Source organism: Eurytemora carolleeae, unplaced genomic scaffold (genome assembly GCF_000591075.1).
Source record: "Eurytemora carolleeae unplaced genomic scaffold, Eaff_2.0 scaffold214, whole genome shotgun sequence".
In the NCBI taxonomy this organism is placed as follows: domain Eukaryota; kingdom Metazoa; phylum Arthropoda; class Copepoda; order Calanoida; family Temoridae; genus Eurytemora; species Eurytemora carolleeae.
The window spans coordinates 123,292-136,010 of record NW_019396249.1 but is presented as its reverse complement, the minus strand read 5'-3'; the positions used below and the strand labels follow the sequence as shown (position 1 = coordinate 136,010).

Genomic DNA, 12,719 nt, shown 5'->3' with positions numbered 1-12,719 from the left:
ATTATTATTATTATTATTATTATTATTATTATTATTATTATTATTATTATTATTATTATTATCCATGAACTCTCTCTCCCGACAAACTTTCTAAAGGTTTTCTTTCTCCAGTTTGTTCCTCTTCTTCTCCCCCTTCCTCCTCCCCTTTACCTCCATTCTTCCCCCTCCTTCTCTCCTCCGCCTCCTCCTCCTCGTTTACCTTCTTGTCCTCGGCGTCCTGGCCGTACACCTCCTCCTGGGGTACCCGCCCCAACCTAAAAAAATCAACTTATATTGTCGTCTTGGTTTCTAAAATATATATTTCAACCTTTACACTTTGTACAATGTACAATGTGAAACATACGATGGTAGGCGATTGTATCAATACAGTGAAAAGACGGATTTCGATTTCAGTTTCTATTTATTCAAGCCGTATCAAACCTAGAGAAAAAGAGAAGCTGCCAATTTAAAAAGCTTCTCTTTGATAATTTGTAAAATTGTAATTCAAAAATGCTTGTTAACAATCAAAACTTTAATAAAACAGTCGTCTTCGTTGTATTGTTATAATCGCCTACCACTGTATGCAAATCTTTTTGCAGATATTTTCTTCAAGTAACCCTCCATCGGCAGAGTGGCATGTTTGATTTACAGCGGTACCCAAGAATGAATTAAAAATCCATGCTTATTTGAAAACGGTTGATTTTGATTTGATTTTTTTTTATGCAGAAGTCACTTGCGCATTTCTTTTTTTCAGTAGAGAAATTGTCAGAATTGAACACGGAGAATTGCAGTAAATATTACAGAAAAAGAATTCTTATATAACTTCTTGATAATCGTTTCCTTGTTAAACTTACTTCTATCTTAAAAAAGAACTTCATATTTTTTTTTTGAAATTTACAACAATTGCGCAGTTTTTTGCTTTTCTGTTTTGATATTTTGTTTGAGTCATTTAAACTTGACGCCGGATTTTTTGTTTGAGTCATTTAAACTTGACGCCGGATATTTTGTTTGAGTCATTTAAACTTGACGCCGGATATTTTGTTTGAATGATTACAACTTGACGCCGGATATTTTGTTTGAATGATTACAACTTGACGCCGGATATTTTGTTTGAATGATTACAACTTGACGCCGGATATTTTGTTTGAATGATTACAACTTGACGCCGGATATTTTGTTTGAATGATTACAACTTGACGCCGGATGAACTGAATAGGTTTCGTGGGACCTCACATAACACACATTTGGGCTTGAAAGTGTCTGTCAAAACTTTTAAAATTATCAAAATTGAACTGAATTGTTTTATTATATTTACAGGAAAATCTACGAGAATCTATGGATTTGCTGACACTGCCATTTTTTCTTATTATTACAAAACGTTGGCAAAAATATTATATTTTAAGACATATATCAGTAACAGTTACAACAGGAACACTTATCCCCTATTAATACTGGGTTCTACTGGACTAGAATAAATGGCGCGAAGCCCTCCTCCTATCCATATAAAAATTTAAGGCTTATCCATATGCATCAAAAAAGTAAAAAAATCTAAACCGTTTTGGATGCTTAAAATTGAAAAAAATTATATGGATCTAATCTAATTTTTTTTCATAATTCAAAATTTTTTTATCAAAAATTTGATTTCTTAAAAATTCCACGGGCAACGCCAATTGCAGTTCAGCTAGTAATATATTTAACCTGAGATCATCCAGATATTTGCTTCCTCCCTCCCCCTTCCCTTCTCTAACAACATCCTATAAGAATAATATTAAAGGTATTGTATAGACCGTTATTTCAAGGAACCCTCCAGTTATTAAGTCGCACATTCGATTTACAACGATATCTGATAAACCTTTGTATTTATCAAGTGGATTTAACAGTTCTGTCAATATTCCAGAAAGCTGTGACTTTTGATCACAATTTTGCTAATAAAAATAATTTTTTAGCCTTTTTCATTAAATAATTTTTTGCTGGCAAATGCATTTTGAATGAAAAGTCTAAAACAAACAAAACCGTAAGTTTAAAGATTGTTTGATTTTAGACCAAAGCGCGTAAGATTTCAAATAGAAGAAACCGATCTCTGGTTAGTCGAGGGTGATATACAAGTATATATACATACAATATATACAAGTGAAGGTGTATATATACAAGTATATATATTTGTGGGACATCTAGTATAATATATACATACAATATATGCAAGTATAAATGTATATATACAAATATATATATACCATAAATACAAGTATAAATGATGAGTTATTCCTCTTTTTTTTCTTTTGTAAAATTTATTTGCACATTTAAGCAGCGTGTTCTATTACCATACAGCTCTAAGATAATTCGGAAAAGAAAGAGAAAAAAGATCAATTTTACAACAAAAGCAACTAATGCAAAATTTGTGAGTTCCTAATTACCGTTAAAATGTTAATTCAGAAATTAAATATATGTATTATTTTTAAATACCAAGAAGGTTTGAAGATTTACTTGGAACTGTTGTAAACCATGGAACCTGTTTTTACTCCTTTTTTATTTAACCAGCTTTCAAAGATCAAACATAATCTTTCTATCAACTCTAAACACTACGTTGTGTAAAAGGTAAACTTTATGCGAAATTACTTGTACGACTTTGTGACCTCTATCCAAGGCACAACGATACTTTTAAGTTGACCCAGTCTTCAAAATTGTTGCAACTTTTCTAAGCAGTCTGAATCTATGTAAATTGAATATAGTTCCCTAAAGCTTTAAAATCAGACCATTAATGGATTTTAATCAATATTCAAATTTTTTTATTTTGAATGTTTAAGTCTGCAATAGAAACACATCTTTAATGGGTACCAAGCTGTATATTTTGTTTGGATACTTTCCAAATAACAAATAGCACATTTGTCATTCAAGTAAGTAGTAAGTAATTATTTATTTATGAAAAATAACAAAAACATACAAAATTATGTGTTTCAGGGGAAATTATTTTAAAACCTCCAAAAATAGAGGTTTTGGGAATATTTCCCCCAATTCTAAAAACAAATAAAAAATAAATTTAAAGTAAAGAAAAGGAAAGGAAAAGTAAAGTTACATATTAATTGTTTACATTATATTTAATATAAGATGGTGCTGGATTCTTAGTATTTTTTGACGATAAATAAAAATGATAGATTTATCTGTGATGTTAAAAATAAATAAAAAAGCTTTCTGGGTTGTGAAAAAATATAGGTTTTTCGAAAAACGGGCATTTTAAGCATCTTTTTCATTCGCGTCGATTTTTGACATCCTTTATGTTTAATTATATCTTTTACTCTTTTCTTTGTAAAATCGACTTTACTTTCTTCGATTCTTTTGCAACATGTGTTAGAATCGTTTCTGTTTCTAAAATTTGCGTTTTTGATATTGTTTGATAAAATGAAATCTTTTTTAAATGTTGGGGGTAATGAGTCTCCTTTAAATTGAAAATAAAAATTTTATAACATTAAAATTCCTAATTTTCTGAAGTCCCCCTTTGTATGTTTGAAGCTCAAAAGCTTCCGCTGTGTGACTTATTCTAGGTAACCCCATCAATAGACGAATAGCTTTCTTCACATTTATTCTATCTTATCAATATTTTTGTTTGAATTTAGCATTTGAAATGTTGAACTAAATTCTAAATGAGAGTGAAAAAAAGCTTTTTCATGGTGTCAAAGCTTAAGAAGTTTTTATTTTTTTCATAGCATAAAGTGAAAAAGTTAATTGCGTGTATATAAAATTAACTTATAAAGTTCAATTTAGTATCCGGCCATATTCCCAAGAATCTCACTGAATCTGTTTCTTTTATGCGTTCAATTTTTCGTGTATTTTCTCCTAGTTTAAAGAAGTCGTTTTGTGCATTTAGAGAATTTGAAAATAAAATTGCATTAGTTTTCTCAAAGTTAATAGTAAGTTTATTAGACATGTACCAACATATTGTGTCTGCAAGAGTATTCAAGTTTTTACATTTTGATGCCACATTTGTGTATTCGGCAAAGGCTACACTGAAAAGTTTGTTAGATTGGAAGAAGTCATTTACATAGATAATAAACAATAAACAGCTTAGACTTGATTTTTGAACGATAAAATTAAGGTTTTTTGGAGCAGCAAATTGTTTTATTTTAAGAATTTTGCGTTTTCCAGAAATAAATAGAAATATCTAAGCGAGATATTATGCAAGACATGAATAAAAAAACGCACATTTTTAAATTCTTATTTTTTGATTTGACCATTTTAAAGGGACAGCAAGTGTAGTTTCATGAGGGACCCTTCATGTAAAGATGTCAATTTTATATTTTAAAGAGACAGCAAGGGTAGTTTCATGAGGGACCCTTCATATAAAGATGTCAATTTTATATTTTAAAGAGACAGCAAGGGTAGTTTCATGAGGGACCCTTCATGTAAAGATTTCAATTTTATATTTTAAAGAGACAGCAAGGGTAGTTTCATGAGGGACCCTTCATGTAAAGATTTCAATTTTATATTTTNTGGATCCGGATCCGTGGATCCGCATTTTTTTGCGGATCCGGATCCGGATCCAGAGAGCCAAAATAATGCGGATCCAGCGGATCCGGATCCGGATCCTAAGCACTGATATCCATGTTTAAAACTTAGGCAACTAATCAATTGTGGTTTCTCCACAGTAGTAACTAGCTTATTTCTACTGCAGGAACATTATGGATAATCAAACAGTTTTCAGGTAAAAACGATGTTATTTTCCACATTTTAGATCAGATAAAGCTTTTAAGGGTACCGTTGTCAATCTGACACGTCCCTTTTTTAACAGAGGATCACTTTAAATAACGCGTATAGTCCCTTTCAGGTAAACTTGTATTACACATTTTCTACGTTTTTTTTATAATAAATATTTGTTGTTAAATGAGAAGGTCTATTTCTTCACTAAATAAACCATGTAATTACTAGTTAGTAATGTCAACCTTTAATGCGTACACTAATAATACACGATACTGTTTACAGTCCCTACTCCCTGTGCTTCCAAACTACTCCCTGTGCTTCCTAACTACTCCCTGTGCGTCCTCCCTGTGCGTCCTAACTACTCCCTGTGCGTCCTAACTACTCCCTGTGTGTCCTAACTACTCCCTGTGCTTCCTAACTACTCCATGTGCTTCCTAACTACTCCCTGTGCTTCCTAACTACTCCATGTGCTTCTTAACTACTCCCTGTGCTTCCTAACTACTCCCAGTGCGTCCTAACTACACCCAGTGCGTCCTAACTACTCCCTGTGCGTCCTAACTACTCCCTGTGCGTCCTAACTACTCCCTGTGCGTCCTAACTACTCCCTGTGCGTCCTAACTACTCCTTGTGCGCCCTAACTACTCCCTGTGCGTCCTAACTACTCCCTGTGCGTCCTAACAACTCCCTGTGCGTCCTAACTAAAGCATGATAAAAGAAGTAAGACCGGAACTTTTGTTTGGATATTGTAAATCGTTAACGCTTGATATAGAAATCCAATCCAGGCACTTTTAAATTTAAGAATTCCTCAATTAAAGTTGTCCCTGGGGCTGTATATTGAATATAAACCTTGATATTTCAAGCTTTAACTAGCAGAATTCAAATTTAAAAATTTTTTTTTTCCATATAAATAAATCATTATTATAAAAATAAACTAAATGAAATTAATAAATATTAGATCCTTTTGTTTAAAATGGACTGTAACGGAAAACTGAAATGGGGTATAGGCTGAACCTGAGAATCTCAGGCGTTAAACGATACATATAAGACATCTATCTGATGTTCCTGTCTCGAGAAATTGAGATAAAACTGTGTAAAAACTATACCAAAACGTATATATATAAGATTTTGTATAGGATTCTTAGTATTAAACAAATCATATTCAACAAATACGCAACTAACTTGAAAATGACTATATCCTTTAAAGAAAACAATTTGCAAGAGCTAATGTAAAAAAAAATCTACATCAAAGTGTGTGTGTCTTACATCGCCAATAAGAATTCGCGACGCTTCTCACCAAAACAAAACAAAATACTAACCTTTGAAACATGTGTTTGCAAATATAGGAAGAAGACCAGAAATATTACTAAACTGTATTTTACGCATGAAAACTTTCTTCTGCAGAAAAATTATATCTCAATATTAACAAAAATGCAAATTATAAAAAATTAGAAATAAGAATTTCTAAAACAGGAAAATAGATCAAAGTTTGTATTGTTTAACGCTTTCTGTACACCAAATGAGTGAGGCCCTATATTAGCCAATATAAAGTTCCTTCAAAACATTTGTTGTGTCCTCCATTGTATAAAAATAAGTTAAAATTTGATGTTTTTTTCTGATTCCTGATCATATCATCGGTTTCCAGACCCTATACACGGATTCATTCATTGTTTAGGCTTTCACAAACATTTCATTCTGAAATATTAAAATCATTAAATCTATTTTTAAATTGACATGGTTCCAAATCAATATTTGCGGCAAATCGGTCACGAGGATTCCTGTATTTTGATCGTGCATTCATAAAAACAAACACCCAAGTCCCAAAGAGACAAACTGAGATTACTTTTGGATATATATAGATAACGGTCAGATACTGAAAATATTGAAAATTGACATTTTTTTGTAAACAAAACAAAACTATATATGTCAGTTGAAAAACTTCATACCACCACTTTTTTAATCCTTTTCATATTTTTCATTGTTCTTTTTTTCTTGACTTTTTCAATGATTAAAGTATTGTATTTGTATTGATTTATTGTTAAAAATGAATCTCTCAGTTAATAATAAATAGGTTTGGGAGAATGAATTATTCATGAACTACACTTCTTTGAACGTGTACGTTCGTGTCAACTTTTTGAATATAAATACAACAAATTCAAATCCATTCAAATATCATTTATCGAGGGAAAGCTTAGATCAAATCTTAAAGGAGTTGAATCTTTGCCATACACTCTGATTTTCTAATCACTATATCTGTCCAACCTGATGACAAAACCTTAGACATGTCAATCTTAGATTATTTGAACTAACAGAATTTATAGTTTGAAATATATAAGATCTACGACATTGGATGGCAAAGATATTAGGATTATAACATCAGAGTTTGTGGCAAAAACTCAATTCCTTTATGATAATTGAAGCGGGGGTTGACGGAGGGGGGTTACGGATTGAATTTGAAACTTTATTCGAAAGCTGTTTTGATTCTGGTTGAACTTGAATAAATATTTTATTTATATGTAAATATATAAATATCAGTTGAAACGCAACGATCTTCTTATANTACTGATATTTCACTGGTAAAACTAATCAATTTTAGTCAATTTTAATAAATAAGAGATTTCAGAGTTTAACTATTTCCATTTATAATTTCCCATCTCAGATTACACGAAACAATAACAGTGGCGTAATAAAAATAATGCTAATAATAAACGGCCATGTTCTGTCTAATGCTTGAAAGGGTTTCTGTTTACACTATATTATTGTCAATACTATTTGTAAATAAACAATAAATATATAGATAGATAACATAAATTATATTCTAAAGAAAACAGATGGAAAGGTATTCCAACTTTAAATATTTTATACAAAGTTTTATCATTCATGCTCACTTTATGGTGAATTTCATTACAGCAATACTATTCAGTAATTACATGGTATAAAGTTTTACTTGAAATAAAAATAAGATAATATTTTTTTTACTCTACTTTCCCAAAAAGCTTTTCAAAACTATAAATAACTTTATATCAAGACACACATTTCATAAAATAACCTTTAACGCTATTATTTTGGCACAAAGTATTATAAAGTTTTGTTCTTAAAATTTTTCTGTATCTCAAAAGTTCTTGCCTAATGAGAATAAACTATTAAAATGCTGGAATATTCTGGATAAAAAGAACTTTTATGTACAAAATCTGTATAGCACTGCAAACCAAAATACCAGTTATATATATAAGTTCTTGTGCCACGATTTATATTTTCAATGATTAAAAATGTCGGTTAACTTTGAAGATTAATTTATTTATTTCTCCCCCCCCCCTTCTGGTCCTGGAATACTGCAACAGTAACTGGTTACTTACAGCTTTAGGTCTACTGTACCAGGCATTAGGGTTCCCATGCCTTACGCAATATCCATATCTATCTATCTTTTTTATTCTCCATATCAAAAACATTTATATAAACGTACAACCACTCATTTTCTGTCCTTCTCTAAGCCATGAAGCTTAAACTTTGTCGTTAAAACTTTTTAATAGTTTTCATCTTCGAATAGTAATTTAACAAAAACCTCTTAAAATATTAGAAGAGTTATAAATCATGGTACTTTAAATAAACTACTTCTAAGAGAAAAAAGTTTATAATTTTTCCATATTTTTAAAATCTTTAGAGATTTAAATTATGGTACTTTAAATAAACTACTTCTATGAGAAAAAAGTTTGTAATTTTTCCATATTTTTTCGACAAAAACTCTAAAAATGTATATTTGATGAATATTTTCAACTGGAAGAATGTAACAAACGAATCTACAGTTCACTTTTTTGTTGCTTTCTGTGAATAGTACTATCATATGATGTTTAATATTGGAGTGCCTTAATGCGACTGAGATGTTAACTATAGGAATTTCTTGATTCGACTGAGCAAACAGAAAAAGAGATGTTAACTACTCGAGTGTCTTCCTCCAACTGAGCGCTGAGCCAGGAGCTGTCTAAATATTCAAAACAAAACTAGAAACTTGTTCCATGAAGCACTTTCAAGCGCTGAGCTGGAAACTTATGAGAAAACCACTAAATGCAACCTGTTTTTTTATGGTCAAAATTTGAATCTGAAAAGGATTTTTTTTCTTCACTCAATTAAAAACCTGGTTTCATAAACTCTGTTGAAAAACAATACTTTTCATGCCCCGGAATTAATTCTGAACGGAAATTCAAACCCGTATTACATGATTCTTTAGGATCATATAAAATGTTGATTTTTTGAGGATTATTTTTTGGTTTATATATAAACACAACCATGTAATAAATAAAAATATATTTCCCCCTTTTTAAGACAGAAAATGCATTTGATATGTTTTTTTTTACTGGTGAAGTAAGCTTAATTAAACAGTTAATTAGAAAGATTCATGATTATAAACTTAATTAATTTCCAACTATATCTCTCTAATGTCTTTGTAATTTAACCAAGTAATCATTTTTTTTGAGCTTTTCTCATTCTTAATAGTGCCCATACAGTGCCATATAATCTTTGAAAGCAAAGAGAAGCAAGAAAATAGCCATAATTTTTACAATTTTTTTGAGGAATGTTTTCAATTTTACATTTTTAACCAATTTTCAAGATTAATAATTGTTAATAATGAGTACTACTTCTATTGTTGATTATGATCTCAAAGGAATTTATTCTTTCTCACACCAAAGTTTCTAATCCCTTATCTTTACAGCTAAATGGTGTAAATCATTGATAAATCAAACTTGATTATAATTTATAGTAAACTGCTGGACAAAATGAGCTAAATTTTTTATAGGGAACCCTGTGGGTAACATGGGCTAAAAAGTATTATTTTTTTAATAATATTTATTTCACAATTCTATTTTTTTTCACGGGCAACTTGTTATTCATAAATCATAATTCATACTTTTTAATATTAATAATTTTAAATCATAGTTATCCAAGGTCTGGGTTGCAAAAACATTGAATTTACACAATCTTAGTCGATTTAATCAAAGATTTTTCGTGATATAAAAGATTGTGTGCTCAGAAAATAAAAAGATTGTGTGCTCAGAAAAGAAAGATTGTGTGCTCAGAAAAGAAAGGTTGTGTGCTCAGAAAATAAAAAAGTTTCCTTCTCCTTCCTAGGAGTACTGACATATACTGCATCGAGACAGGGAATTTAAAGATATTTTATAAATATGTGATCATCAAGGTATGAAATAATACAATGTTAATTGTCTAACTTACTGAACTGAAGCTCAGAAAATATGTCAAAGATATGTTTTTGTATCTTTGCGCTCTCAACTGAATAGAAGAGAAATAAAACTCTCCCTCGGTATTAATTAATTCAGTCCATTTGAGCCTGAAACAGGTGTTCTAAGTGTATACAATTCATGTAAAGTTAACAAACGCAGTACATCACAATAATACAGTATGATCCCTGAACATATTCATTACATATTTCTTCTTTTTATAAAGTTTATGCTGAAATGAACTCGGGAATGCACGGCAGGTTGTCAAAGAATTGATTTGGAGAAAATGAAATAATTTTCGGGAACAAAAATCTGTAAAAAGATGTTCCAGGGCCTAACAGGTTTTAATAGCACAAATGTGTGCAGCAGTCTTTACTTATTAATTCTCTTTGGCTGTTACTCATGACTTTCCTTAACCTTACTTTTAAGTCGTGAGGTAAGACATAAGAAAGTGTGAATCCAATTTTTGTCAAAAACGACGAAAATTAATTATTAAACAGATTTTCGACGGAACACCCCCATCTGAGCTTTTGGTGCGTTCTACAGTGATATGCATTATGCAACGCTTTGACAGAACATTCAGTAGTGTTTAGTAGAGGGGGGTAATTTAATTGACCCCATTTACAGAATTATTTTACTATAAACAAACATTTGCACTCTTAATCTTACTCTTTAACATTGGAAGGTTTCGTCGTTCTTTGCTAAAAAAAAATCTTTCAATTGTCTACGTTGCCTCTGCTGCATATATATCCGTTAAGTCCCTTCTAAAGATAGTCTGTCACTTGTTATTCCCTTTAAATATAATATAATTATTTTACACTAAAGACATTTTTCTAATCCCTATATTTTTCCCATCTGATGGTGTGATATTTCAAACCTAGACTAGTTGATAAATTTTAATTCATAGTTTGAAATATTTATGGTCTATATAGATATTTGGTTGCAAAGATATGTGGATTAGAAAATCAGAGTTCGTGGCAATTTTGATTTAATTTATTGCACAATACACTTTTTAAAATTATGAATGATGGGTTACATTGAGCCGACATCCTAAATAAAGCAATGAATGAAATTTATCCTGAAAGCGGATGTATGGTTGAGTTTTCATGTTTTTAGATCAGAGTAAAACTACTTTTTCTGTTCGCATATTCTTATTCTTTTGAATTGTGGTTTTGTAGCTCAAATATTTTGCTTCTATATTTAAAAGTGTAGCAAATGTTAAAAATACTTGGGTTTATTTAAAAAAATTAGTTTTAGGGGTTTTATCTTTATCTATCTATCTATATAATATATCTATCTATGTACCTATCTATATAACGTGCCTTTTTACCCAGTTCAAAAGTTTAATATTTTAAATGGGCTTTAAAACTATGTCTCTTAAAATCATAATGTGTATTTTTTAGTCGTAATATTCCAAATTCCTTAGAAATATATTTTTTTTCTTCTTTATCATCTTATTTAAAATCTAGAACCATATAAAAGAGTAGGAATAAAAATTAAAAAATATATATTAACTACAGCAAAAGTGCATTCCTCAAAAATTAAAGATTACAGTTAGATAAAATTTATTTATATTAGACTCACAATCTTAGTTTTTAGCTTTTGCTCCGAAATTCACCCTTTTAATATGTTCTTAAAATTTTGAGGATTTTTTTGATTTTTATAGCGATCTTGATGTGCGAAAAATTAAGATTTGATTTCGAAATCATTACGAATAAATAATTTACATTTTTAAATTCAATAATTTATTATCTTTTATTTATTTCTATTTGTTGTAGTAAAAACTAGGCTATAACGTCAACTAACTTTATCTCAATGAAACATGAAACACTTTGTTTGGAGGATGGGGGGGGGGGGTTCATTTCCTTGTCTATATTTTTTAAAGAAATGTTAATTATGCAAATTAATCAAAACTGAATTTTCAGATTTGTTTTGAATAAAAATGTTAAAGGTAAAAGTTGAATCTTTTTGTTATTTTTAAGTATTAAATACGATATATTTAGTGTATACTACACAGTAATTTATCTATATATTGATACAACTAACAAATTATAAGTGGCAAAATGTGTATTAATAGATATTGTTCCATTGTTTTTATAACACTCTAATCTATATTCTTACAATAATTTCAGTTTTAACAAAATCTATGTTTCTACATTCTACACTATGTATGGCCTGTACATAGACATGTTAACAATTATTTATAAAGTTTAGAATATTCCCTCACTCCCTACCCTCTCCTCCCAACTCACCTCCATCACTCAGGCACTCCTACCCGCTCCAACCCTCTCAGCTGACTGAATGATGGCATGGCGGTGAGTGGGTCNTAGTTCTTCCCTCAATAAACATCCTGGGGTTCCAGGGATATTATAATTTTGAGTAAACATCGTTATACGCAGAAAACATTGCGTAGAAAGTGGCCGGGTATAGAGTACATTTGTGATAAGAAAGTCTTAAGGAATTATGAAAATAAGTTTGGTGGATTTTGTTAAATATGATATTTTTGTATACTATAGATCAGTTTATGCGGGTTATTATCCTTCTATACAATCTACAATAGCTATTACTATAACAATAGAAGGCATTCGCACAAATAAGGAAAAGGGAGTGAATCTTGACCCCCCTTTTCTCAAACATCCTTGTTACGCCAATATATTATACTAATGAATACTGAAGCCATACAATAAATAAAATTAACTTATTAACATTATTTTAACAACAATGAAAATTCATTTTAGCCCAAATATTTCATTTATAATTCAGGCAGACACCAAAAAAACAAAACAATTTTACACAAATGACAACCAGGAGCGACTGGGG

The 12,719-nt window shown here is 30.2% G+C and overlaps 1 protein-coding gene and 1 long non-coding RNA gene across 2 annotated transcripts; both read right to left on the bottom strand.

The window, feature by feature from the left end:
* Positions 1 to 58: 58 nt before the first annotated feature.
* LOC111699346 (neurofilament light polypeptide-like) lies at positions 59 to 6,384 on the bottom strand. Its single transcript, XM_023469997.1, has 4 exons — positions 6,291 to 6,384; positions 5,988 to 6,066; positions 1,678 to 1,733; positions 59 to 254 (listed from the first exon to the last, which is right to left on the bottom strand). Exons 1-4 carry the CDS (start codon positions 6,296 to 6,298, stop codon positions 59 to 61), a joined length of 339 nt encoding a protein of 112 aa, XP_023325765.1. The 5' UTR covers positions 6,299 to 6,384.
* A 2,082-nt stretch (positions 6,385 to 8,466) lies between these two features.
* On the bottom strand, positions 8,467 to 12,219 carry LOC111699340 (uncharacterized). The gene is made up of 2 exons (XR_002764727.1): positions 12,152 to 12,219; positions 8,467 to 8,647 (listed from the first exon to the last, which is right to left on the bottom strand). It is a non-coding gene; the product is annotated as an uncharacterized LOC111699340 (long non-coding RNA).
* Positions 12,220 to 12,719: the final 500 nt, after the last annotated feature.

Excerpts from the sequence above, each read along its gene's own strand:
- LOC111699346 (XM_023469997.1), bottom strand. Across the intron at positions 1,734-5,987 it reads TGCAAACACATGTTTCAAAG|GATGTTGTTAGAGAAGGGAA; the intron begins GTTAGTATTTTG and ends TTATTCTTATAG. Across the intron at positions 255-1,677 it reads AAATATCTGGATGATCTCAG|GTTGGGGCGGGTACCCCAGG; the intron begins GTTAAATATATT and ends TGATTTTTTTAG.